The sequence below is a fragment of the Pan troglodytes genome, chromosome 5 (assembly GCF_028858775.2).
Source record: "Pan troglodytes isolate AG18354 chromosome 5, NHGRI_mPanTro3-v2.0_pri, whole genome shotgun sequence".
Lineage (NCBI taxonomy): Eukaryota > Metazoa > Chordata > Mammalia > Primates > Hominidae > Pan > Pan troglodytes.
In genome coordinates this window covers 161,904,419-161,931,594 of record NC_072403.2, presented here as the reverse complement: position 1 = coordinate 161,931,594, position 27,176 = coordinate 161,904,419, and the positions used below count along the sequence as shown (strand labels likewise).

At 50.8% G+C, this 27,176-nt stretch overlaps 1 protein-coding gene and 2 pseudogenes across 2 annotated transcripts; all 3 read left to right on the top strand.

The window, feature by feature from the left end:
• Window positions 1-452: 452 nt before the first annotated feature.
• Window positions 453-10,074, top strand: LOC112204149 (UL16-binding protein 1). 2 transcript variants are annotated; one of them, XM_054686423.2, is made up of 5 exons: window positions 453-646; window positions 4,964-5,227; window positions 5,442-5,714; window positions 6,372-6,503; window positions 7,732-10,074. In XM_054686423.2, exons 1-4 carry the CDS (start codon window positions 562-564, stop codon window positions 6,479-6,481), a joined length of 732 nt encoding a protein of 243 aa, XP_054542398.1. In that variant the 5' UTR covers window positions 453-561; the 3' UTR covers window positions 6,482-6,503; window positions 7,732-10,074. The 2 variants fall into 2 exon arrangements, with proteins under 2 accessions (XP_054542398.1, XP_063668744.1); XM_063812674.1 differs by lacking the exon at window positions 6,372-6,503 and having other exon boundaries at window positions 476-646.
• Window positions 10,075-14,060: 3,986 nt separating this feature from the next.
• Window positions 14,061-14,735, top strand: LOC134810221 (transcription factor BTF3-like; annotated as a pseudogene).
• A 3,000-nt stretch (window positions 14,736-17,735) lies between these two features.
• Window positions 17,736-25,731, top strand: LOC472153 (uncharacterized; annotated as a pseudogene).
• The last annotated feature ends 1,445 nt before the right edge of the window (window positions 25,732-27,176 follow it).

Sequence of the window (27,176 nt, the reverse complement as noted above, 5' to 3'; positions counted from 1 at the left end):
GATATAGAATATACTCAAAGACCACCTCATGCTTTTAGTGGAGAGGCAAAGAAGGTTCGCTCCGGAATGGGGAAGCGGCTGCGCCCTGGACGGAGAGGGGCGAGGACTTCGCGATTGCAGGCGGAGGGAGGGCGGGTGTCGCTGGCGCAGGCGGTGACAGGGAGACACCGCCGCCACTGAGTATTCCTATGCAAGTTTCTTCACCTTCCTGTGCATCAGTGTTTACACTGGGGTAATGATAAATGCTGTGTTGAAAAATTATTTGATGGGGCCATGGAAGGAACGGAAGGAACGGCGTCCTGGCCCGCTCGGGGCCCGCGCACGCCGCCCCCAAGCCGCGGGGGCGGGTCGGAGGGGAGAGTTGCGTCAGCCAGGCCGCTGTCAGATGACGAGCCCGGGGCGTGACGGGGTGGAGCATCCCCAAAAAAGGGCATGCCTAGGATCCCGCCCAGTATATCTTTGCGCGCGGCGGAGCGGGGCTGGGCAGCTTTATAAACAGCCATGGTGTGAGCCTCGAAGGGAACCATCAGCGCCTCCTGTCCACGGAGCTCCAGGTCTACAATGGCAGCGGCCGCCAGCCCCGCGTTCCTTCTGTGCCTCCCGCTTCTGCACCTGCTGTCTGGCTGGTCCCGGGCAGGATGGGTCGGTGAGTTCGGGGATGTAGCCTAAGCAGGGCGGGGGCCAAACCTGGGAGGTTGTGGACTGCAGCGGGTTTCAGAGGAGGGGAGGCTTCTGGAAGGACTGGCGCGATCTCCCTGAACATCGCGGTCTCCCCGAACGTCGCGGTCCCTCCGAACGTCGCGGTCTCCCCGAACATCGCGGTGCCCCCGAACATCGCTGTCTCCCCGAACATCGCGATCTCCCCGAACATCGTGATCTCCCCAGACATGCCCAGCTGAAGGCACTCAGTTCCCCTCAGTGGCTCCTTTCCGCCGGGTCCGCTTCCTGCGGCTGCTGCTTGCCCCGCAGGCCAGGAGGTTTCTGGAAGGACCGGTGCTGTCTCCCCGAACATCGTGGTCTCCCCGAACATCGCGGCCTCTCCGAACATCGCCCTCTCTCCGAGCAACGCGATCTCCCCGAACATCGCGGTCTCCCCGAAAATCGCTATCTCCCCGAACATTGCCATCTCCCCGAGCATCCCGATCTCCCTGAACATGCCCGGCTGAAGGCACTCAGTTCCCCTCCGCGGCTCCTTTCCGCCGGGTCTGATTCCTGCGGCTGCTGCTTGCCCCGCAGGCCAGGAGGCTTCTGGTAGCACCGGCGCGATCCCCCCGAACATCGCGTTCTACCCGAACATCGCGATCCCTCCGAACATCGCGGTCTCCCCGAACATCGCGGTACCCCCGAACATCGCCGTCTCCCCGTACATTGCGATCCCCCGAAACATTGCGATCTCCCCGAACATCGCGATCTCGCCGAACATGCCCGGCTGAAGGCACTCAGTTCCCCTCCGAGGCTCCTTTCCTCCGGGTCCACTTCCTGCGGCTGCTGCTTGCCCCATAGGCCAGGAGGCTTCTGAGTGGACCAGCGCGATCTACCCGAACATCGCGGCCCCCCCGAACATCGCGGTCTCCCCGAACATCGCGATCCCCCAGAACATTGCGGTCCTCCGGAACATCGCGGTCTCCCCGAACATCGCTGTCTCCCCGAACGTGCCCGGCTGAAGGCACTCAGTTCCCCTCCGGGGCTCCTTTCCGCCGAGTCCGCTTCCTGCAGCTGCTGCTAGCACCGCAGTCCAGGGGGAGTGTCAAAGAAGGCTGAAAAGGAATTGCAGGAGGGTGGAGGGACCAAAAGGCTACAGAGGGCAAGGTAGGGCGGGGATCCCTGGTGCAGACCCGCAGCCCTACTGGCCCTAGGGAAGGAGAAACCAGATTCCCGAACCCTAGCTGGGGTCAGGACAGGGGTAAAGGGGAGTTCCACAGGGACGCGATCACAGACTCCCCCATCAGCCACAGCCCTGCTCTGCTCTGACCTGCTCTTCACCACACAAAGCTTCCAGCAGCCCCAGGGCTCCCTGCTCTGGAACTTCACCCCTACACTTTGCTGCAGACACTCACCTGCACGCAGGGGCTCACCAGACACTTGCTACCCTTCCCCTTACCATTCACTTTCACCACCCAGGTCGCATCCTTTCACTCCCCATCTCAGCTCACCCCTGTCACCACACAGGCCTCCCTCACCTCCCCATCCATGAAGGAGCCCTTAGCACCTCCCCATCCATGAAGGAGCCCTTAGCACCTCCCCCACCAACTAGCACTTTCTCCCCTTTTGCCTGAGGACACACCCCAGCAAACACACCCCAGGCTTTCCACAAAACTTAGTGCAGGGGGGATGGGAAATCCCATTTCCCCCAGGATGACCCTGGGAGCGCCCTTGAGTAGAGGCGCCCACTTCTTCCCTTGGGTCCCAGACCCACCTGTTCTTCCTACTGGGGAGCCAGGGTCATATAGAATAGTCGCTACGCAGACAGGAGTCAGCAAACCCTATCTAGAAAGAAAAGGCTGAAGGCACTTTGGTCCTTGCTGGCCGTGAGTTCTCTGTCTGTGTGTCAAGTCTTGTCCCTTTGTAGAGCAACAGCAGGCAATGGCAACCTGCAAATAAAAGGGAGACCAGATGTGGACACTATCTTAGGTTGCTGACCCCAGATGAGGGCACATGCTGTGTCCTGGCAATTGTTGCCCCATCCCCTAAGGTGTCATCTCCAAGTTGTGTAAGTTGAAGAGTCACAAGTGTGTCCTACCCTGCCTGTGGCTTCTGGGTGGTGTGGATGTGATGGATGTGAATGGAGGTTCTATGGTTCTGGGCCTACTGCGCCCCTCCTTTGCTGCTGGGTGGCATCATAGGTCCCTCAGGGCAATCAGGGACCCTCCTTAAAGCCTCAGGTGTGAGCTAAGGGTGAGGGGGTGCAGCCATGTAGTGTCCTGGGGATCGGGGCCAACTGCTTGTGCAGCTTCTTGGTTCCCTGTGGCCCTGCTTCTGCCCATCCCAGGAGACCCACCTGTGTCTTCTCACTGTGGGGCCTATCTTCCTAATGACCTAAAGGGTGAGGAGCCCACCCTGTGATGGGCAGCTCTGAGGCTGTGTGGTCACTGCCCTCCCATAGCTGGAGGCCCATCTCCACAGGGGCCCAGGACCACAGCAGGAGCCACTTTTAAATGAGGGGATTTCACTGCCGTGAGTGGCACAGCCTTGCTTCTGAGCACTAGGAGATCCTGTTGTGATTCTGCGGTTGGCAATTGCCATGAAATCCACATAGAACCTTTTCCAACCACATATGCCTCTGGGATCTTAGGGAGTCCAGGGTCAAATAGCCGTATTGGTAAAGGTCCAGCGTCACCCCTCATCACAGAGTGTGTATGGCTGCATCCCAGCTACAAGAGCAGAGTTGAGTAGTGACAGGGGAGGTCATATGACCAGCACAACCTATAATAGTTACTACGTTAACTACAAACACTATCCAGTCCTGGTACGAATCCAGGAAATGTGAAATTACCATCGAATGGGTCTATGAACCCAGCCCATCCCTCTAAGCTGGACCTGACACAGGTGTCCATCTGTTACTTTGCCGTAAATGCACCTCATGAGTAATAGGGGAGCAAGTTAAGGCTTCAGGTCCCTGGGAGGAGGTTGGATCACACACTGTGTCCACTAGGAGTGTCTGGGTATTTGCCATTTCATGGCATACAGTTACCAGAGTGAATGCCCATCTGGCTCTGTGGGGAACTCTGAGGGAGTCATTGCAGTTGCTGTGGGGTTGAAGGAGCCCACCAGGGCCTCTGGGATCTCCTTCTAGCAATGGACTCTGGGTCTGAGATGTGACTCAGTTCTCAAAGCTGGGCAAAGGAGCTCAGTTATTTCCTAGGGTGACTCCTTTCAGCCTTCAGGTCATCCATCCTTGCATTTTGTCTTTGTTTGTTGTAATTATTTATATCTAGCAGTATCCGGGTTGAGTTTCCATTTCTTTTGGATCCTTGACCCCTTTGTTCTATGAGCCATGGGCATACATTTTTAAGGCTGAGGTCCCCCACTGGCATTGTGACTTCTTTAATTATTTACATCATTGCACCCTCCTTCCTGCTGACAGTTGACCGCCTCCACTTGAGATCTCTTATTTCAGGATTTTCCATCCCCATTACTACTGGGAGCCCATTTCAGGAAGAGCATTTCCTACCCCCAACCCCAGCCTTCAGCAACAGGCATCCCTGGGCTTCTTGATAGTCCGCTGCCTTCTCCTGGGGCCTTCTTTATATGCTGCGTATACAAGAGTCCTCCAGTCATCCCATGAGCACAGAGGATGGACATTATTCTGGATTTTCATACTGCAACCACTCTGGCATGGGTGCTTCTCTGAGCCTTTTGATTCTTTCCCTTACACCCTGATGTAGAAGTTCTGAGTTTTCAACTTCTTGCCCTGTGAACCATCCCTTTACAAGGTTCCAGGAATGCATGCTCATAGCAGATGGGCATCTTCACTGGGGCTTTGCCAACGTGTTAAATCATGTGACCCATGACAATAATCATTTGCTTATCTAAACTGAATTCTGCCCTCACCCCACCCACTGTGCTGGAGCATCCCAGGGCAGCTCCCACACCCTCTCCCACCTCCTGCAGTCCACATGGGCTGCTGCTGAGGGTCCTCCTCATCCAGGCCTTTTCCTGCCACAACAGGCCTGGCACCTCCACCACAAGGTCATGTGCTGACTGATGTCGGCACAGAGCAGGTGGGACATGTCTGGAGGGGACATGTGGTTTCATGGCTGCAGGAACCTTCCCCTCTGTGTACTCAAGCAAGGGAGACGCTCTAGTCATTAACTAGTTTTCATGACAGTCCTGGCTGGGTCATATCTTGCTCTGCCAGCCCAGCCCCTCAGAGGCCTTCACTTGCAGTCACCATAAGCGGGAGGAGGGGATACAGGTTCCATTTCCTCCCACACCAACCCCCTCCTGTGTTTTTCTTCCACAGACACACACTGTCTTTGCTATGACTTCATCATCACTCCTAAGTCCAGACCTGAACCACAGTGGTGTGAAGTTCAAGGCCTGGTGGATGAAATGCCTTTTCTTCACTATGACTGTGTTAACCACAAGGCCAAAGCCTTTGCTCCTCTGGGGAAGAAAGTCAATGTCACAAAAACCTGGGAAGAACAAACCGAAACACTAAGAGACGTGGTGGATTTCCTTAAAGGGCAACTGCTTGACATTCAAGTGGAGAATTTAATACCCATTGGTAAGTTTAAAATGGCCCAGGGAGCAGACACAGTAGTAACTTAGAGTCATTTATTGATTTCATATAAAAAATAAATCAGAAGTTTGTGTCACCCAAGAGGTTGAGGAGCATGGGCCGGATGCAGCAGAGAGAGCAAGTCCAGGAGCCAGGAAAGGAAGCAGGGTGGGGCTCAGGCTTTGTCAAGATCAGAGCTGATCTCTTTGCAATGGGGCAGAGCCCCTCACCCTGCAGGCCAGGATGTCTTGTGAGCATGAAGCCCATGGACACGGCAGAGGATCTTGGCAGTTCCTCTTCAATGGACAGAAGTTCCTCCTCTTTGACTCAAACAACAGAAAGTGGACAGCACTTCATCCTGGAGCCAACAAGATGACAGAGAAGTGGGAGAACAGGGATGTGACCATGTTCTTCCAGAAGATTTCACTGGGGGATTGTAAGATGTGGCTTGAAGAATTTTTGATGTACTGGGAACAAATGCTGGATCCAACAAGTAAGTGAGAGGGGGATAAATGGAAGCTGTCTTGAGTTCAGATCTTATCAGCCGGTGTATGTGTGTGAGTGCGTGTGTGTGTGTGTTTGAGTGAGTATGAACATGACCCCCTCATGGGGGGCTCCTCCTGGGGGTCCTGGCATGCCTGTGCTCTCTCATCCTCCTCTCCCTTCTTCCCCCTGACTCCTCTTCCTCACTGCACCTGCTTCTGCTCTACCCACTGTGCATTTCGCACCAGCCTCAAATCTGTGGGTGTCATAGTGTTTCCACATCTTTTTCATTAGTGTTCCTTCCTCCTAGAATCACCTTTTCTTTCCTCTCCCCTCGTCTGTTTCTGTAAATCCATCAAAATCACCTCCAATGCCAGGGCCTGAGGCCCTCCCCTCCCTGGCCCTCGGACATCACCTCCTCTTTCTCCACAGCAGGAGGGTGCACTGTGCTGTCACCTCGCTTCCCTTAGCAGATGTGTGAGCTCCCTGAGGGCAGGGGACACCCCCTCTCCCTTCTTACCCCAAGACCTGTCCCAGAGGTTGCCCCACAGCACAGGGGGACAAAAGGTCTGCCTTCCAGGATGACCTGGGGTGGCAGGAGCTGAGGAGACATCCCCTAAGATTTTGAGCCTGGACAAGGGTTGTCACTCCTGTGTTTCCATTTCAGAACCACCCTCTCTGGCCCCAGGCACAACCCAACCCAAGGCCATGGCCACCACCCTCAGTCCCTGGAGCCTTCTCATCATCTTCCTCTGCTTCATTCTAGCTGGCAGATGAGGAGAGTTGTTTAGAGTGACAGGTACTGTGGGCAATATTGGGAGGGGAGCAAGAGGCAGATGGGTGAGATGGGAGGATGTGGAAGGAGAATTCCCAGAGTCCCAGAGGCTGGGAACTTCTCATCCTGACATTAGACAGATGAATGAGACCTGCTGTCACCTGTTGGCAATGACCTGGGCAGCTCAACCTTGAGTTCTGATGGATTCTAACTGTCAGAGGCCAGAGGGAAAGGGAGGGACCCATACCAAGGCTCAAGGCCTGTTGAGCTTGAGAGGGTTTAACCAATTCAGGCCTGTTTCAGAGCAGGTTCCTCTTCGGGAAGGGTAGTGGTGTATGGCCTGCAGGCAGCAGAAACTCAGGCATGGGCAGTCTGCACATTAGGAGAGGAGTAGCATGGCCGCTTCACCTAGGATGTCAAGGGAAAGGGCATCTCTGGAGGAGGCTAAGAAGAGAGTGATCTGGGAGAATCCCAGGACGAGGGAGCTGTGAGGGCCTTGGCCCACCCAGTTCCAAAGGCTGCATTCCCAGAGAAAGCAGCTCGGGTCCCAGCAGTTAAAGTGGAAGGTGAAGATTAGAGTGTGTCCAGACTGAGGTTCAGGAAAAGGCCAGGCCCCTTGGACCCATGGGAGTCCTTGCCCGGCCCTGGGGCGATGCCCCTGCCATTCTGCCTCCTTCATACTCCAGATCCTGAGCCAGCTGATGGCCCTGCCTGGAGTAGAGTGGACTCAGGCAGGGGAGCTGAGCTGCTGCTGGAGTTCCATGCTCACCACTGAACTTGGCCAGGAATGAATGGGGCGGGGCAAGGACAGTCCCATTCAGAGCTATGGGTGCAGCTCCCAGGGTGAGGAAAGGCTGAGAGTGAAGGGGAAAGAAGGTGGTTTGTCTACAAGCCCACCCAAGGCCAGGGAACGTGGATAGAAAGAGCTCTCTTTGGACAGGGCTCCCCCAGGTCCTCTAGACCCTTCTATGAGAGGGAGGAGCAGGCCCTCAGTGAGGGTGCAGACCCCTCATTACCAGCCTCAGTTGTGAGCCCCCCTGGGCTGTAACAGGACCTGGGCTGGCTCTGTGGTGTGGTGAAGGAGGGTGGAGGTTGGAACAGGCTACAGAGCCAAGGGTAGTGTTGGAGGGAAAAACATGTTTCTTATTTTTGGGAGAGGTTCCGAAATGGGGAGGGCCTGGGAAGGATCACCCAGGAGAACAGACCCAGGTTTTTCTCAGCCACTTAAACCAATGCTTCATCTTTTCTCGAGGTGGAAGATGATATCAAGAAGCCTCTGTTAGCCTGGTCTGGTTCCTGCTCTCCCTTCAGGGGGGCCGCCTGTCTACTCACCACTGTGCCTTTCTGGAAAGCAGGAGTTCAAGCCTTAGCAAGCCCACAGGCCCCCAGCAGATGATGACATTGTCGACTCAACATCTCAGGCCACTCATTACCTTTGCTCATGATCCCAGCAGCCATTTTTCTTAACACCTTCTGCCACTTTCTGTTGGTGCTAATGGATGGAACTCCTGCACAAGTTTTAACTGAACAAGAAATCCCAGCAAAAGGCATTTTTTTTCTACTTCTTTGATTGTAGAAAAGCAGACACTTCTCTGAAACATGACCTTATTCTTCCAAACAGTATCGCTAGTAAAATAGCATGCTGGACTTCAGACCTCAGGGATCCTTTCGATGCACTGACCAGGAATTGTGATATTCCTTTTTATTTTTATGGCTTTTTACAGTTTCTCATTCTGTCAACCATATTGAAGTGAAGTGGCATAATCATCACTGACTGTAATCTCCACCTCCTGGGCTCAAGTGATCCTATAGACTCAGCCTCTAGAATAGCTGAGACTACAGGCACATGCCACCAGGCCTGGCAAATTGTTTTATTTTTAGGTAGAGATAGGGTCTTCCTATGTTGCCCAGGATGGTCTTCAAATCTTGGTCTCGAGCAGTGCTACCACCTTGGCCTCCCAATGCTCTGGGATTACAGACATGAACCACAGTGCCTGCTGTAGAAATTTTTAATTATTTAATATGAAAATATTACATTCATGATTATTTTATTTAGTAAATAAAATAATAGAGAGCCCAGAAATCAACCTGCAGACCTACCACCATCTAATCTTCAATAGAAATGGGCAATGTGGGAAAGACTCCCTATTCGAAAATTAGTGCTGGAATATCTGGCCAACCATATGCAGAAGAATGAAACTGAACCCCTACTTCTCCCCATATATGTAAAATAATTCAATATGGATGAAAGATTTAAATATAAGTACTAAAACAGTAAAAATCCTGGAATATAACCTAAGAAATACCAATGTGGACATAGGGCCTGGCAAAGATTTCATGAAGAAGACACTAAAAACAATTGCAACAAAAACAGAAATTGACAAATGGGGCCTCATTAAACTAAAGAGCTTCTGCACAGAAAAAGAAACTAGCAACACAGTAAACAGACAGCCTGTAGAATGGGGAAAACTATTTGCAAACTCTGCATCTGATGAAGGTCCAATATCCAGAATCTACAAGGAACTTAAACAATTCAAGAAGCAAGAAGAAAAAACCCAATTAAAATTGGGCAAAAACATGAACAGACACTTTTCAAAAGAAGACCTACAATTGGCCAACAAACATGAAAAAATGCTCAGTATCACTAGTCATCAGATAAGTGCAAATCAAAACTGCAATGAGTTACCATCTCTTACCAGTCACAAAGTCAGAGATGGTGGTGAGGCTGCAGAGCAAAAGAAACAGACACTGTTGGTGGGAAAGCAAACTTGTTCAGCCGCTGTGGAAAGCAGTTTGGAGATTTCTCCAAGAACTTAAAAATAGAACTGCCATTCAATCCCGCAATCCCACTACTCGGGATATACCCACAGGAAAAGAATTCATTTTATCAAAAAGATACCTGCACCAATATGTTCATTACAGTGCTATTCTCACCAGCAAGGACAGAGAATCAATCTAAGTGCCCAACAACAGTAAATTCAATGAAAAAAAATGTGGTACATAGACACTATGGAAAACTATGCAGCCATGAAACACAAGAAAATCATGTCCTTTTCAGCAACATGGATGCAACTAGAGGCTATTATCCTAAGCAATCTAATGCAAGAACAGAAAACCACATACTGCATCTTCCCATTGGAAAGTGGCAGCTAAACATTAAATTCACATGAACCACAGATGCTGGAGATCACCAGACCGGGGAGAGAAGAGGGGTACCTGGGCTGAAAAAACACCTGTTAGGTATCATGCTTACTGTTTGGGCGATGGGATCATTGGGACACCAAGCCTCAGCCTCCCAAATTCTACCCATGTAACAAACCTGTATATGTACCTTGTATTATATAGGTTGAAATTAAAGATGAATAAATAAAATAAAATGACACAAGGCCAAAAACAAATGGGTTTAACTGACCAGAGCGAGAGAACTCTGCACTATGAACCCAAACCCAGCTCAAAAAGATAAAATCTAGTCATTTAAGATAATCATAAGTTGTATGATGATAATTGTATAAAAATTTGTATGATGATAATTGTATAATAATTACACATGAAAGTGCCAAAACCCTAAAATTAAACACTGTATAATGGAATTACAGATGAGTTCCATCTTGTTCTTTATACCCTCACTTTTTTTTCCATTTTCAAGTGACATTTTTGTTTATCCTCAGGAAATCCTTGCTGTCAGCCTTCTCCTTCTGCACCCACCACCTCCTTTTCCACTGTCCACCTCAGGCCTTCCTCTGATCTGGGACTGTGGCTTCCTTGGCACTGAAGGCCCAAGAGTTGCATTCAGCCTCGGGAGAGAGGAGGATGCAGGGCAGGTTGTGGAGGTGGTCTTGACATTGCAGAGGAACCTAACAGCTCGAGCACTCTATCTCAGACAGCTGCGTTTCTCCACCAGGTTAGCTACAACCAAGCCAACCTTGCCCTTTTCCTCGTTTTTTTTCTAATACTTCCGAACTCGTACTTGAAAATTTATATTCTTCCTCCTAACATTTCTTTCTACTTCTTGTCTGCACAATATATCCTGATTTATTATGCCCAGAAAACACTGGACTTACCATGTCCATGACAGCTACAAGGCCACAGCTACAAGTCTCCACTTGCTGAAGGGGCACCAGGGGCTTGGAGCCCTTCAGAAGCCCCTGCCCCAGAGAACTCTATTTGGCCTGTCTGGGACTCACTGGAAAAGCCCCATTCATTGGGTTTGTCATGGTTTGACCTGCTGAGGTCTCTTTCTAGGGAAAAGCCAGATCCTCAGAGCATTGGCTAAAAGCAGTCATTGCAACCATGCAACTCCACCGTTTGTATGTGGGGCAAACAAGAAGCTAGTGGGGGAAATTGAGAGAAAGATTTGGGGAATGAGATGAGCATAGAGGCTGGCACATGCCCAGGAAGCACCTGAGAAGGCCACATCTCTGACCTTTGGCTGACCTGGAGGTTCTGTGCAGGCAGGAAGTGGAGCTGCAGTGGTGACATCAGCTGCCCGCCTGAGTGCGGCAGGGGCAGGAGTGCACCACACACACAAAACCCTCCGCACTGGGGAGAGACTCACCGGCTCAAGGCATTGATGCAAACCTCTGTCCAACCTCACCTAACTGAGCAGAGACTTCGGGGTCCACCTGTGACAGGGAATACAGATGTTATAAGATCCATCCAGGAAAGTCACTAAACAAGCAGCAGTAACACACCTTGAAGAGAGGAGACATCTGATTCCCAGAGCTGCCACATTGTATTCTTGTAAACATTCAGTTTCATCTCAAAAAATGCAAGACATGCAAAGAAGCAGGGAAGGATCCCCAGACACAAACAAGGAAACGGCCCCTGGAACTGTCCCCAAGGAAGCCCAGCCATTGGCCTTAGTGAGTTACTCACTGTCACTCCGAGGCGATGGCAGTCAAGGGGAGACTGTGTGGAGAAGGCTGTTCAGCTTCCTCATTTCCATGGAGACAGGACTCAGCAGAGGTGGTGCTAGAGACTGAATGTCTATGTGCCCCTAAACATAGTGCCTAATGTGTACTAGGAGAGGGAGGCTTTGATAGGTTATTAAGGTATGAGAGAAAAGTCCTCAAGAATGGGGCTGGCTGGCCAGGTGTGGTGGCTCACGCCTGTAATCCCAGCACTTTGTGAGGCTGAGGGGGGTGGACCACTTGAGGTCAGGAGTTCGAGACCAGCCTGGCCAACATGGTGAAACCCCATTTCTGCTAAAAATACAAAAATTAGCTGTGCATAGTGGCAGGTGCCTGTAATCCCACCTACTCGGGAGGCTGAGACAGGAGAATTGCTTGAACCTGGGAGACAGAGGTTGAAGTGAGCCAAGACCGCACCATTGTACTCCAGCCTGGGCAACAAGAGTGAAACTTTGTCAAGAAAAGAAGGGAGGAAGGAGGGAAGGAATGAAGAAAAGAAGGAAAGAAGGTAGGAAGGAAAGGGAAGGAAAGGAAGGAAGGAAAAAGGAAGGAAGGGAAAGAAAGAAAAAAAAGAAAACATGGAAGTAAATCTTTGTGACTTGGGGTTTGGCTAAGACTGCTAAAGTAGTGTATGCTAAGGCAATATTGACAAAAGAAAAATAGTTTCATTTGACTTATTCTAAAGGTAAAACTTCTTTGCTTCAAAAAGAATGTCATTTAGAAAGTGAAAAGACAACTTACAGCATGGAAAAAATATGTGCAAATTATATACCTGGTAAGGGACCAGTATCCCAACTATATAAAGCACTCTTTGCAACTCAATATTGTAAAGAGAAATAATGCAATATAAATATGTGGAAAGGTTTTGAATGATCATTTCTCCAGAGAAGTATACATTGGTCACTAAGCCCATGAAAAGAGGCTCAACATCAATAGCCATTAGGGAAATGCAAATCACAGCCACAAGAAGATGCCACCTCACACCTAGTAGGATGGTTGTCATCATAATCACAGTGAAGACAGGGAGAGACTGGATCCTTCACCCCTGCCAGAGGCAGAGCTCAGGGAGTTGGGGTCGGGGTGGAGTGTGGATGAGAGTGTGGTCTGTGGGACTGTGATGGTGAATATTAGGTGTCCAGTGGATTGGATAAGGGATGCCTAGATGGCCGGTAATGTATTCTTTCTGGGTGTGTCTGTCAGGGTGTTGCCAGAGGAGACTGACATTTGAGTCGGGGGACGGGGAGAGGAAGACCCCTATCAGTGTGGGTGGGCACCATACCATGGGTTGCCAGCTGGGCTAGAAGAGAGCAGGTGAGAGAGGGTGGGGTGACTCTGTTGGCGGAGCTCTCTGGCTTCTCTCTGCCTTCCCTGCGGGTTCTTGCTTCCTTCCTCCTTGGACATCAGACTGCAGGTTGTTTGGCTTTCCCTCCTCCTGACAGGTGACAGCCTCCACCTGGGATCAGTTATTTCAGATCATTACTCCTGGGAGTCATTTAGGGGACAGCATTTCCTACCCCCAACCCTGGCCTTCAGTAACAGGTATCCCTGAGCTTCTTGACAGTCTGCTGCCTTCTCCCAGAGCCTTCTTTATATGCTGGGTAAACAAGAGTCCTCCAGGCTTCCCATGAGCATAGAGGACGGACATTGTTCTGGATTTTCACACTGACACCCCTCTGGCATGGGCACTTCTCTGAGCCTGTGATCCCTTCCTCTATGCCCTACCTTAGAAGTTCTAGATTTTCTACTTCTAGCCTTGTGAACCATCCCTTTTCCAAGGTTTCAGGAATGCATCTCATAGCAGATGGGCAGCATCGCCAGGGGCTTTGCCAACTTGTTAAATCCTGTGACTATGACAATAATCTCTTTATTATACAAATTGGATTCTGTCCTACCCCAGCCACTGTGCTGGAGCATCCTAGGGCAGCCCCCACACCCTCTCCCACCTCCTGCAGTCCACAGGGGCTGCTGAGGAAGATCCTCCTCATCCAGGCCTTTTCCTGCCACAGCAGGCCTGGCTGCTGACATGACAAGGTCATGTGCTGACCGATGTGGGCAGAGCCCAGGTGGGATATGTTTTGGGAGGACACGTGGTTTTATGGCTGCAGGGACCTTCCTCGCCTTGTACTCTAGCAAAGGAGACACTCTAGTCTTTAACTAGTTGACATGACAGTCCTGGCTGGGGCACATCTTGCTCTGCCAGCCCAGCCCCTCAGAGGTATTTACCTGCAGTCACCATAAGGGGGAGGAGGGGTCTCAGGTTCCACTTCCACCCACACCACCCCCCTCCTGTGTTTTTCTTCCACACACACACGCTGCCTTTGCTATGACTTCATCGTCACTCCTAAGTCCAGACCTGAACCACGATGGTGTGGAGTTCAAGATCAGGTGGATAAAAGGTCTTTTCTTCACTATGACTGTGTTAGCCATAAGGCCAAAGCCTTTGCTTCTCTGGGGAAGAAAGTCAATGTCACAAAAGCCTGGGAAGAACAGACTGAAACACTAAGAGACGTGGTGGATTTCCTCAAAGAGCAACTGCCTGACATTCGAGTGGAGAATTGAATATCCAGTGGTAAGTTTAAAATGGCCCAGGACAGGAGGGAGCAGACACTATAATAGCTTAGAAACCTTTAATGTGTTCATGCAACAAATAAATCAGGTGGGCATCCCAGCGTGTGTGTGCCTAATCTCAGCTGGTCCACCTGAGACAACCTGAACACCAACCCTAGTCTCCCACGCGGCCCCTTATCCACTCCGACAAGATGAAAGAAACAATCATGAACCGGGAAAAACTTGCCGAACTGCAGGCATAAGTGTGCATTGGTGGGAAAGGACCTGCTTGCAGAAAGAAGAAGGTGGTTCATAGAACAGCCACAGCAGAAGATAAAAACTTTCAGTTCTCCTTAAAGAAGTTAGGGGTAAACAATATCTCTGGTATTGAAGAGGTGAATATGTTTACAAACCAAGGAACAGTAATCCACTTTAACAACCCTGACGTTCAGACATCTCTGGCAGGGAACACTTTCACCATTACAGGCCATGCTAAGACAAAGCAGCTGACAGAAATGCTACCCAGCATCTTAATCCAGCTTGGTGTAGACAGTCCGGCTAGTTTAAGGAGACTGGCTGAAGCTCTGCCCAAACAATCTGTGGATGGAACAGCACCATTTGCAACTGGAGAGGATGATGATGATGAAGTTCCAGATCTTGTGGAGAATTTTGATGAGGCTTTCAAGGATGAGGCAAACTGAATTGAGTCAACTTCTGAAGATAAAACTTGAATAAGTTACTAGGAACTGCTATTTTATATTATGACTGCTTTTTAAGAAATGTTTGTTTATGGATGTGATAAAATCTAGGTGTCTAATACTTTTGAGCCCAAGCCTCTTGGACACTGAGCTCTTTTCAGTTTTTGCATATACACAATTTATTCTTTGCAGCTAATTAAGCCAAAGAAGCCTGAGAATAAAGTTTGAAAAAAAGGTTAATAATGTTCTTAGCCTAGTTAAAAAATAATTAATTAATTAAAAATAAACAAATAAATCAGGTTTATATCACTTGAGAGGTCAAGGAGCAAGGGCAGCAGAGAGGAAAGGAAGCAGGGTGGGGCTCAGAATTTGTCAAGATCAGAGCTGATCTCTTTCCAAAGGGGCAGAGCCTCTCACCCTGCGGGCCAGGATGTCTTGTGAGCACAAAGCCCATGGACACAGCAGAGGATCTTGGCAGTTTCTCTTCAATGGATAGAGGTTCATCCTCTTTGACCCAAACAACAGAAAGTAGACAGTGCTTCATCCTGGAGCCAAGAAGATGAAAGAGAAGTGGGAGAAGAACGGGGATGTGGCCATGTTCTTCCAGAAGATTTCACTGGGAGATGGAAACTTGGCTTGAGGAATTCTTGATACACTGGGAAAAAATGCTGAAGAGAACAAGTAAGTGGGAAGAAAACAAAGGTAGCTGTCCTGAGTTCAGATCTAATCAGTCCAGTGTGTGTGTGTGTGTGTGTGTGTGTGTTTGAGTGAGTGTGAACAGGACCCCCTCATGGGGGGCTCCTCCTGGGGGTGCCTGTGCTCTCCCATTCTCCTCTCCCTTCTCCCTCCTGACTCCTCTTCCTCACTGCACTTGCTTCTGCTCCCCTCCTTGTGGATTTCTCACCAGCCTTGAAACTGCGGGTGTCACTGGGTTTCCAGACCTGGAAAAGTGATCCGGGTTCTCCTTCACCATTTAAACCAACATTTGTATCCTTTCTGAAGGCTGAAGATGAAACCAAAAAGCCCCTGTGAGCACGGTCTCGATCAAACTTTCCCTTCTGGCTGGCCACCTGCCCACCACGTACTGTGTATGTCCAGAGGCCTCCAGCAGATCATGATGACACCATGGACCCAATAGCTCATTCGCTGCCTTGATCCCTTTTGTCAACAATTTTACCACCGGTTATTCCTAACATCTTATGCTATTTTCTCTTGGTGTTACCTGATGGAATTTTTGCACTTAAAGTTCTGGCTGACTAAATAAGATATGTCAACATTTTCTTTCTTCTGCTTTTGTTTAGAAAATCAGTTACTTCTCTGAATGATGACCCTGTTCTTCCAAATGATATTGTCAGTAAAACAATCATGTTAGACTTCAGACCTCCAGGGATTCTTTCCATGTCCTGAAAGATAATTCGTTAAATATCTAATAAAAAATTATATTAATGATTGTTTCCTTTAGTAATTTGTTGCCCTCTACTGATATTTAAATAAAGAGTTCTATGTACCAAAAACCTACTGAGTTTGGAATTTTGTTGTATTACCCAGTAGAGAATTAATGTTATATCATTTTTCCTCCATGATATGGAGTAATAAATGAGTGATTCTGCTAGATTTTGGGTGAAAACAGAATCTACAAAACATGGCTGAAAAAATCAGAGACAACAAAAATACATGGAAAAATATTTCATGCTTATGGGTTGGAGAATCAATATAGCTAAAATGGTCATACTTCCAAAAGCAATTTATAGATGCAACACTGTCTCTATCAATACCAATGTCATTTTCCACAAAATTAGAAAAATCTAATCTAAAAGTTCTTTGGAATTAAAAAAGAGCCCAAATAGCCAAAACAATCATACGCAAAAAGAACAAAGCCAGAGACATCACATTGCCCGGCTATGGTGCCGGGCGCGGTGGCTCACGCCTGTAATCCCAGCACTTTGGGAGGCTGAGGCGGGCGGATCACGAGGTCAGGAGATCGAGACCATCCTGGTTAACACGATGAAACCCCGTCTCTACTAAAAATAAAAAAAAAAATTAGCCAGGCATGATGGTGGGCACCTGTAGTCCCAGCTACTCGGGAGGCTGAGGCAGGAGAATCGCTTGAATCCAGGAGCCAGAGGTTGCACTGAGCTGAGATCGTCCCACTGAACTCCAGCTTGAGCAATAGAGCAAGATTTCGTCTCAAAAAAAAAAAAAAAAGTAGGGACATGGATGAAGCTGGAAACCATCATTCTCAGCAAACTATCCCAAGGACAAAAAACCAAACACCGCATGTTCTCACTCATAGATGGGAATTGAACAATGACAACACTTGGACACAGGAAGGGGAACATCACACACCAGGGCCTGTTGCGGGGTAGCGGGAGGGGGAAGGGATAGCATTAGGAGATATACCTAATGTAAATGACGAGTTAATGGGTGCAGCACACCAACATGGCACATGTATACATATGTAATAAACCTGCATGTTGTGCACATGTACCCTAGAACTTAAAGTATAATTAAAAAAAAAAAAAACTAAAACACGAAAAATGGGCAAAAAAATTTACCAACCTCGATGCTGCCACCTTCAGGCCCCTGGAGGTTACATCCTCCGCTCCAGCTCCCCTCTGCACCTGTGCTATTCCTCCCAGCCCCATTCACTCCCACAACTGTCTCATTCATTCACTGGTTCACTCAGTCTCCAACCACACTTACATCATGTCAGGCTCACCAGCTGATGGAGAAAAAAATCATCCTCTGTGGGTCTGAAAAACATGCCTGAGTCCTGATGGCGGGTCTTGCTTTCATTTCCACCCCCTCACAGCACACTCAGGGCCATGAAGAGGCCACGGCCTGGGCTCAGAGCTCCAGCTCTCCTCAGGGTGGGCCTGGCAGTTGCTGACTTCAGGGAGGGCAGCAGGGCTCACAACTGAAATAGGAGACCTGCCTTGGGTCCTTGGCATGTGCAAGGACAGGGTTCCTTGTAGAATCTGCTCATTTCATCTGTGTTCATAGCATTTGTCATTTTCCACATGCGGACATCCATGCCCAGAAAGCTGAAGAACCTTGCACAGGAATATTCAGCCACAATATCAGCTGACTTCCATGTCTGAATGCATGATCTCCAAATCACAGCCATTACAGTCACTTTTGGGCCACTTCTGTGCCCATCCTGGGCTGGCCTGAGTGTGGTGGCCAAATGCCGGCAGCAGGGGTGAGGCAGGAGGGCCCAGGTGTGCACAGAGGCCCCTTCTCCTCTCACCTGGCTATCCTGCTCGAGGCTCTCCTGCTGGCCTCCTTCTGCCTTCCTCCTGTTCCCCCAGTCACTGGCCCAGGTCACCCAGCCTCACGAGTGGTGCTGCCAGGGTCTTCCCAGTGGCCTACTTCCAGGACTAACCCGGGTTCCTTGTCCCCAGCCCTATGCATGGGAGGCTCTTCTCACAACACAGATCCCCAGACCCACCAAGCTATGCCCCTCCGAAGTCTGAGAACTGCTCACCCCCGTGTGTCTGTTGGCCTGCAGACCGTTCTCCATGTGGCCCTTCCTGGACAGTGGCTTTAGTGCATCAGGCGAGAACCTTCTAGGCTCCTGTGTCCCTGCTCAGTCACAGAGGTGGCTGCCCTCCCATGACCCTGTCCTGAAGCAGAGACAGGCCCTGGGCTTGGTCCAGGCCTCCTCCTCTTTCCCACAGCCTCAGGACCCTAGGGATTGCTGGTCACCAGGTGAAGGTCTCCCCACATGAAGACTCATTCAATGGGGAACGGGCTGAGTGGCCGGGGGTAGAGTGGGCTCAGGAGCTCTGCCCACTCCTCACCCCAGGCTAAGCCCTCCCTTGCAGCCAGAGGCCACTGGGCTCCCCACCTCCCTCTGGCTTCTGTCCATAGATCTAGATGGTTCCATGGTGACTTACAGGAGGATGCACTCGGGTGTCCGCTTTGAGGATGGTTGCAGGGACCATCCAGGGACTGAGCCGAAGTGCGGATACAGCCATGGATTTGGGTGTGGTTGGACATAGATGGGTGTGCAGCAAAGTGAGCCCCACCCATGCGTAGACCCCTACTCTCGGGTTCTGCTCTCCATGGAAACACAATTGATCACATGATGGTTGATCACGGTAGGCCTCTAGGGCTTTCTTTTCTTTTTTTTCCAAAAGTCATAAAGGGATATAGAATATACTCAAAGACCTCCTCATGCTTTTAGTGGAGAGGCAAAGAAGGTCCGCTTTGGACTGGGGAAGCGGCTGCGCACTGGACAGAGAGGGTCGTGGACTCCGCGACGCAGGCGGAGGGAGGGGGTGTGTCGCTGGCGCAGGCGGTGACGGGGTCACCGCCGCCACTGTATATTCCTGTTAAGTTTCTTCACCTTCCTGTGCATCAGTGTTTACATTGGGGTAATGATAAATGCTGTGTTGAAAAATTAAACGAGGCGGTCATGGAAGGAACCGTGTCCTGCCCCGCGCGGAGCCCGGTGACGCCGCCACCAAGCCGCGGGGCTGGGGTGGAGGGGGAGGGTTCGCCCGCCGGGGCCGCTGTCACGTGACGAGCCCCGGAGCAGGGCGGGGTGGAGCATGCCCAAACAAGGGCAGCCGTCGGATCACGCCCCTTGGATCCCAGCCTGCGGCGGGGCGGAACGGGGCTGGACGGGGCGGAGCGGTCCAATTCACTAGCCTGAATGGGAGGCACCAGGCGATTCCTCCGCCCATATCTGCCTCGACCCCGACTCCCGTCCCCTGCGCCCCAGGTCCCCAGTGGCAGGGGCCGCTTGCCCCGCGTTCCTTCTGTGCTTCCCGCTTCTGCTACTGCTGTCCGGCTGGTCCGGGTCAGGGCGGGCCGGTGAGTTCGGGGATGGAGCCTAATCGGGGGCTGGGGCCAAACTTGGGGGGCTGTGGACTGCAGCGTGTTTCAGAGGAAGGGAAGCTTCTAGAAGGACCGGCGCGATCTCCCCGAGCATCGGCCCCCCCGCCCCCGGAGTTCCCCGCTGCGGCTCCTTTACGCTGGGTCCGCTTCCTGCGGCTGCAGCTTGCCCTGCGGACCAGGAGGGTTTTTAAAGAGGGCGGAAGAGGAACCACAGGAGGGTGGAGGGGCCAAAGGGCTGCAGACGGCAAGGTGGAGCGGGGATCCCTGATGCAGCTCCGCAGCCCTGCTCGCCCTCGGGAAGGAGAAACCAGAGCCCCCGAAACCCTAGCTGGGGTCAGGACAGGGGTGAAGCGGGGTTCCACAGGGATGCGGTCACAAACTCCCCCACCAACCACAGAAATGCTCTGCTCTCACCCGCTCTCCACCCTCCAGCACCCCTAGGGCTCCGCCCTGGAACTTCCCCTGCAATTTGCTGCAGACACTCACCTGCACCCAGGGGCTCACCAGACACTTCCCACCATTCACCACTTCCTCACCATTCACTTCTGCTACTCAGGTCTCATTCTTTCACTCCCCATCTCAGCCCAGCCCTGTCACCCCACAGGCCTCCCTCACCTCCCCATCCATGAAGGGGCCCTTAGCACCTCCCCCAACCAACTAGCACCTTGTCCCCTTTTGCCTGAGGACACACCCCAGCAAACACACCCCAGGCTTTCCACAGAACTTAATGCAGGGGGGATGGGAAATCCCATTTCCCTCAGGATGACCCTGGGAGCGCCCGTGAGTAGAGGTGCCCACTTCTGCCCTTGGGTCCCAGACCCGCCTGTTCTTCCTACTGGGGAGCCAGGGTCATACAGAATAGTCACTACGCAGACAGGAGTCAGCAAACCCTTTCTAGAAAGGAAAGGCTGAAGGCACTTTGGTCCTTGCTGGCCATGAGTTCTCTGTCTGTGTGTCAAGTCCTGTCCCTTTGTAGAGCAACAGCAGGCAATGGCAACCTGCAAATAAAAGGGAGACCAGATGTGGACACTGTCCTAGGTTGCTGACCCCAGATGAGGGCACATGCTGTGTCCTGGCAATTGCTGCCCCATCCCCTAGGGTGTCATCTCCAAGTAGTGTAAGTTGAAGAGTCACAGGTGTGTCCTCCCCTGCCTGTGGCTTCTGGGTGGTGTGGATGTGATGGATGTGAATGGAGGTTCCATGGGTCCAGGCCTACTGCCCCCCTCCTTTGCTGCTGGGTGGCATCATCGGTCCCTCAGGGCAATCAGGGACCCTCCCTGAAGCCTCAGGTGTGAGCTGAGGGTGAGGCGGTGCAGCCACGTGGTGTCCTGGGGATCGGGGCCAACTGCCTGTGCAGCTTCTTGGTTCCCTGTGGCCCTGCTCCTGCCCATCCCAGGAGACCCACCTGTGTCTTCTCACTGTGGGGCCTATCTTCCTAATGACCTAAAGGATGAGGAGCCCACCCTGTGATGGGCAGCTCTGAGGCTGTGTGGTCACTGCCCTCCCATAGCTGGAGGCCCATCTCCACAGGGGCCCAGGACCACAGCAGGAGCCACTTTTAAATGAGGGGATTTCACTGCTGTGAGTGGCACAGCCTTGCTTCTGAGCACTAGGGGATCCTGTTGTGATTCTGCGGTTGGCAATTACCATGAAATCCACATAGCACCTTTTCCAACCACACATGCCTCTGGGATCTTAGGGAGTCCAGGGTCAAATAGCCATATTGGTAGGTCCAGCGTCACCCCTCATCACAGAGTGTGTATGGCTGCATCCCAGCTACAAGAGCAGAGTTGAGTAGTGACAGGGGAGGTCATATGACCAGCACAACCTGTAATAGATACTACATTAACTACAAACACTATCCATTCCCGGTAGAAATCCAGGAAATGTGAAATTACCATCGAATGGGTCTATGAACCCAGCACATCCCCCTAAGCTGGACCTGACACAGGTGTCCATCCGTTACTTTGCCCCAAATGCATCTCATGAGTAACAGGGGAGCAAGTTAATGCTTCAGATCTCTGGAAGGAGGTTGGATCACACACTGTGTCCACCAGAAGTGTCTGGGTATTTGCTGTTTCATGGTGTACAGTTACCAGAGTGAATGCCCATCTGACTCTCTGGGGGAGGCTGAAGGAGTCATTGCAGTTGCTGTGGTGTTGAAGGGGCCCACCAGGGCCTCTGGACTCTCCTTCTAGTAATGGACTCTGGGTCTGAGATGTGACTCAGTTCTCAAAGCTGGGCAAAGGAGCTCGGTTATTTCCTGGGGTGACTCCTTTCAGCCTCCAGGTCATCCATCCTTGTGTTTTGTCTTTGTTTGTTGTAGTTATTTAAATCTAGCAGCATCCGGGTTGAGTTTCCATCTCTTTTGGATTCTTGACCCCTTTGTTCTATGAGCCATGGGCACACCTTCGTATGACTGAGGTCCCCACCTGGCATTGACTTCTCTAATTATTTCCATCTTTGCCCCCTCCTTCCTCCTGACAGTTGACGGCCTCCACTTGAGATCTCTTATTTCAGGATTTTCCATCCCCATTACTACTGGGAGCCCATTTCAGGAACAGCATTTCCTACCCTCAACCCCAGGCTTCAGCAACAGGCATCCCTGGGCTTCCTGATAGACTGCTGCCTTCTCCTGGGGCCTTCTTTGTATGCTGGGTAATCAGGAGTCCTCCAGGCTTCCCATGAGCACAGAGGATGGACATTGTTCTGGATTTTCGTACTGCAGCCACTCTGGCATGGGTGCTTCTCTGAGCCTTTTGGCTCTTTCCTCTACACCCTGACTTAGAAGTTCTGGATTTTCCACTTCTTGCCCTGTGAACCATCCCTTTACAAGGTTCCAGGAATGCATGCTCATAGCAGATGGGCATCTTCACTGGGGCTTTGCCAACGTGTTAAATCATGTGACCCATGACAATAATCACTTGTTTATCTAAACTGAATTCTGCCCTCACCCCACCCACTGTGCTGGAGCATCCCAGGGCAGCTCCCACACCCTCTCCCACCTCCTGCAGTCCACATGGGCTGCTGCTGAGGGTCCTCCTCATCCAGGCCTTTTCCTGCCACAACAGGCCTGGCACCTCCACCACAAGGTCATGTGCTGACTGATGTTGGCACAGGGCAGGTGAGACATGTCTGGAGGGGACATGTGGTTTCATGGCTGCAGGAACCTTCCCCTCCGTGTACTCAAGCAAGGGAGACACTCTAGTCTTTAATTAGTTGACATGACAGGCTTGGCTGGGGCACATCTTGCTCTGCCAGCCCAGCCCCTCAGAGGCCTTCATTTGCAGTCACCATAAGGGGGAGGAGGGGTCTCAGATTCCACTTTCCTCCACACCAACCCTCTCCTGTGTTTTTCTTCCACAGACACACACTGTCTTTGCTATGACTTCATCATCACTCCTAAGTTCAGACCTGAACCACGATGGTGTGAAGTTCAAGGCCTGGTGGATGAAAGGCCTTTTCTTCACTATGACTGTGTTAACCACAAGGCCAAAGCCTTTGCTTCTCTGCAGAAGAAAGTAAATGTCACAAAAACCTGGGAAGAACAAACTGAAACACTAAGAGATTTCTCCCTTCTCTCCCACACAAGCACACTAAGACAAACTGAAACACTAAGAGATGTGGGGGATTTCCTCAAAGGGCAACTGCCTGACATTGAAATGGAGAATGTAATACCCATCGGTAAGTTTAAAATAGTCCAGGACAGCAGAGAGCAGACACAGTAGTATCTTAGAGGCATTTATTGGTTTCCTGTAAAAAATAAATCAGAAGTTTGTGTCACCCAAGAGGTTGAGGAGCATGGGCCGGATGCAGCAGAGAGAGCAAGTCCAGGAGTCAGGAAAGGAAGCAGGGTGGGGCTCAGGATTTGTCAAGATCAGAGCTGATCTCTTTGCAATGGGGCAGAGCCCCTCATTCTGCAGGCCAGGATGTCTTGTGAGCATGAAGCCCACAGACACGGCAGAGGATCTTGGCAGTTCCTCTTCAATGGACAGACTTTCTTCCTCTTTGACTCAAACAACAGAAAGTAGACAGCACTTCATCCTGGAGCCAAGAAGATGACAGAGAAGTGGGAGAACAAGGAGGTGACCGTGTTCTTCCATAACATTTCACTGGGGGATTGTAAGACATGGCTTGAAGACTTTTGATATACTGGGAACAAATGCTGGATCCAACAAGTAAGTGAGAGGTGAAAAAAGGCAGCTCTCTTGAGTTCAGATCTTAGCCCGTTGTGTGAGTGCGTGTGTGTGTGTGTCTGTGTGTGCGTGTTTAAGTGAGTGTGAACATGACCCCCTCATGGGGGGCTCCTCCTGGGGGTGCTGGCGTACCTATGCTCTCTCATCCTCCTCTCCCTTCTTCTCCCTGACTCCTCTTCCTCACTGCACTTGCTTCTGCTCAACCCACTGTGCATTTCTCACCAGCCTCGAATCTGTGGGTGTCATAGTGTTTCTAGACCTTTTTCGTTAGTGTTCCTTCCTCCTAGAATCACTTTTCCTTTCCTCTCCCCTTGTCTGTGTCTGTATATCCATTGAAACCACCTAGAATGCCAGCCCTGAGACCCTCCCCTCCCTGGCCCTGGGGCATCATCTCCTCTTCCGCCACAGCAGGAGGGTGGGCTGTGCTGTCACCTTGCTTCCCTCAGCAGCTGTGTGAGCTCCCTGAGGACAGGGGACACCCCCCTCCCTTCCCAACCCAGGAACGGTCACAGCAGCTTCCCCACAGCATTGTGGGACAAAAGCTCTTCCAGGATGAGTTGAGGTGGGCAGGAGCTGAGGAGGCATCCCCTAAGATTTGGGGCCTGGACAAGGGTTGTCACTCCTGTGTTTCCATTTCAGAACCACCCTCTCTGACCCCAGGCACAACCCAACCCAAAGCCATGGCCAGCACCCTCAGTCCCTGGAGCCTCCTCATCATCCTCTGCTTTATCCTCCCTGGCATCTGAGGAGAGTTCTTTAGAGTGACAGGTAATGTGGGCAATATTGGGAGGGGAGCAAGAAGCAGATGGGTGAGGTGGGAGGATGCAGAAGGAGAATTCCCAGAGTCCCACCCATCCCCATTGCTGGGACCTTCTCATCCTGACATGAGACATGAATGAGACCTAGTGTCACCTACTGGCAATGACCTGGGTAGCTCAGCCCTGAGTTCTGATGGATTCTCACTGTCAGAACCAGAGGGAAAGGGAGGGGCCCATACCAAGGCTCAAGGCCTGTTGAGCTTGAGAGAGTTTAGCCATTTTAGGCCTGTTTCAGAGCAGGTTCCTATTCGGGAAGGGTAGTGGTGTGTGGCCTGCAGGCAGCAGGAACTCAGGCATGGGCAGTCTGCACAGTAGGAGAGGAGCAGCATGGCTGCTTCACCAAGGATGTCAAGGGAAAGGGCGTCCCTGGAGGAGGCTAAGAAGAGAGTGATCTGGGAGAATCCCAGGACGAGGGAGCTGTGAGGGCCTTGGCCCACCCAGTTCCTAAGGCTGCATTCCCAGAGAAAGCAGCTCGGGTCCCAGCAGTTAAGGTGGAAGGTGAAGAGTAGAGCGTGTCCAGGGTGAGATTTAGGAAAAGGCCAGGCCCCTTGGACCCATGGGAGTCCTTGCTGGGCCCTGGGGCGATGCCCCTGCCATTCCACCTCTTGCACACTCCAGATCCTGAGCCAGCTGATGGCCCTGCCTGGAGCAGAGTGGACTCAGGCAGGGGAGCTGAGCTGCTGTTGGAGTTCCATGCTCACCACTGAGCTTGGCCAGGAATGAATGGGGCAGGGCAAGGACAGTCCCATTCAGAGCTATGGGTGCAGCTCCCCCAGGGTGAGGAAAGGCTGAGAGTGAAGGAGAAAGAAGGTGGTTTGTCTACAAGCCCACCCAAGGCCAGGGAACATGGATCCAGAGACCTCTCTTTGGACAGGGCTCCCCCAGGTCCTCTAGACCCTTCTATGAGAGGGTGGAGCAGTCCCTGAGTGAGCGTGCAGACCCCTCATTCCCAGCCTCAAGGAGGGTGAAGGCTGGAACAGGGTACAGAGCCAGGGGTAGGGTTGGAGGGAAAAACATGTTCCTTATTTGGAGGAGAGGCTCCAAAATGGGGAGGGTCTGGGAGGGATCACCCAGGAGAACAGACCCAGGTTTTTCTCAGCCACTTAAACCAATGCTTCATCTTTTCTCAAGGTGGAAGGTGATATCAAGAAGCCTCTGTTAGCCTGGTCTGGGTCCTGCTCTCCCTTCAGGGAGGCCGCCTGTCTACTCACCACTGTGCCTTTCTGGAAAGCAGGAGTTCAAGCCTTAGCAAGCCCAGAGGCCCCCAGCAGATGATGAGGACATTGTCGACTCAACATTTCATCCCACTCATTACCTTTGCTCATGATCCCAGCAGCCATTTTTCTTAACACCTTCTGCCATTTTCTCTCAGTGCTAATGGATGGAATTCCTGCACAAGTTTTAACTGAACAAGAAATCCCAGCAAAAAGCATTTTCTTTCTACTTTTTTGATTGTGGAAAAGCAGACACTTCTCTGAAGCGTGACCTTATTCTTCCAAACAGTATCGCTTATTCTTCCAGTGCATGCTGGACTTCAGACCTCAGGGATCCTTTCGATGCACTGACCAAGAATTGTATTAATTTTTTTATTTTTATGGTTTTTTACATTTTCTCATCCTGTCAACCATACTGGAGTGAAGTGGCATAGTCTTCACTCACTGTAATCTCCAGCTCCTGGGCTCAAGTGATCCTCTAGACTCAGCCTCTAGAATAGCTGGGACTACAGGCGCATGCCACCATGCCCGGCACATTGTTTTATTTTTAGGTAGAGATTGGGTCTTCCTATGTTGCTCAGGCTAGTCTTCAACTCCTGGCCTCAAGCAATCCTCCCACCTTGGCCTCCCAATGCTCTGGGATTACAGGCATGAACCACAGTGCCTGTTGTAGAAATTTTAAATTGTTTAATACGGAAAAGTATTACATTCATGATTATTTTATTTAGTAATTTATTAGCCTAGACTTATAGTTAAATAAAGATGTCTATTTTCAAAGAACCTTATTGACTTTGGAATTTTGGTTTATAACCCAGTAGAGAATTAATGGAATTTCATTATTCTGCCATGTTGTTTTTAGTAATACAACTAGGGATGCTGCTAGATATCTTTTGGAAACAGAGACTTTAAAGATCACTCTTAATTTACAAGCAGGCTGGCTGTCAGTCTATTTACAAGCAGCCTTTCTATCAGTCTTCACTACTGTCCTGATGCCCTGGGGGCTGGCAGATATTCCTGCCTCTATCCCTGCTTCCAGAATGTGATGCTTCCTGGTTTGGCCCCAGCCCACTCCATGCTCAGCAGTGGCTTTTCTCATCATTCGTTAGCCCTGACCACGCTCCTTCTAGTAGAAGAAATCCTCACCACAGATACATCTCTATTTGTAAAAGTTATTGTATTCCCCCACAGATGAAGGATCAGGAGCAGACTACATAAAGAACTCCTAGAAATTAATAAAGTACACCTAATTCTTGAGCAAATGCTCTGAGCAGTTCAGAGATGCTGAAGAAACCTGTGAAAGCTTTCATAGCTCTGACACAATCAAGAGAACAATGGTCTACCCCTGCACACCCATCCTACTGATAATTTTTTAAATCTGTGTCTACCAATTGGTGGACAGGAAATGGAATATCAGAGACTTCTTACATTGTAGGTAGGAGTCCAGATTGAATCACTACTTTGACGTCTAC

What these genes read in the sequence shown, in the direction of transcription:
- LOC112204149 (XM_054686423.2), top strand. Translation starts at nt 562, where the DNA reads ATGGCAGCGGCCGCCAGCCCCGCGTTCCTTCTGTGCCTCCCGCTTCTG. An exon ending in GTCCCGGGCAGGATGGGTCG is followed by an intron (nt 647 to 4,963) that starts GTGAGTTCGGGG and finishes TTTCTTCCACAG; the next exon opens with ACACACACTGTCTTTGCTAT. An exon ending in GGAGAATTTAATACCCATTG is followed by an intron (nt 5,228 to 5,441) that starts GTAAGTTTAAAA and finishes GCAATGGGGCAG; the next exon opens with AGCCCCTCACCCTGCAGGCC.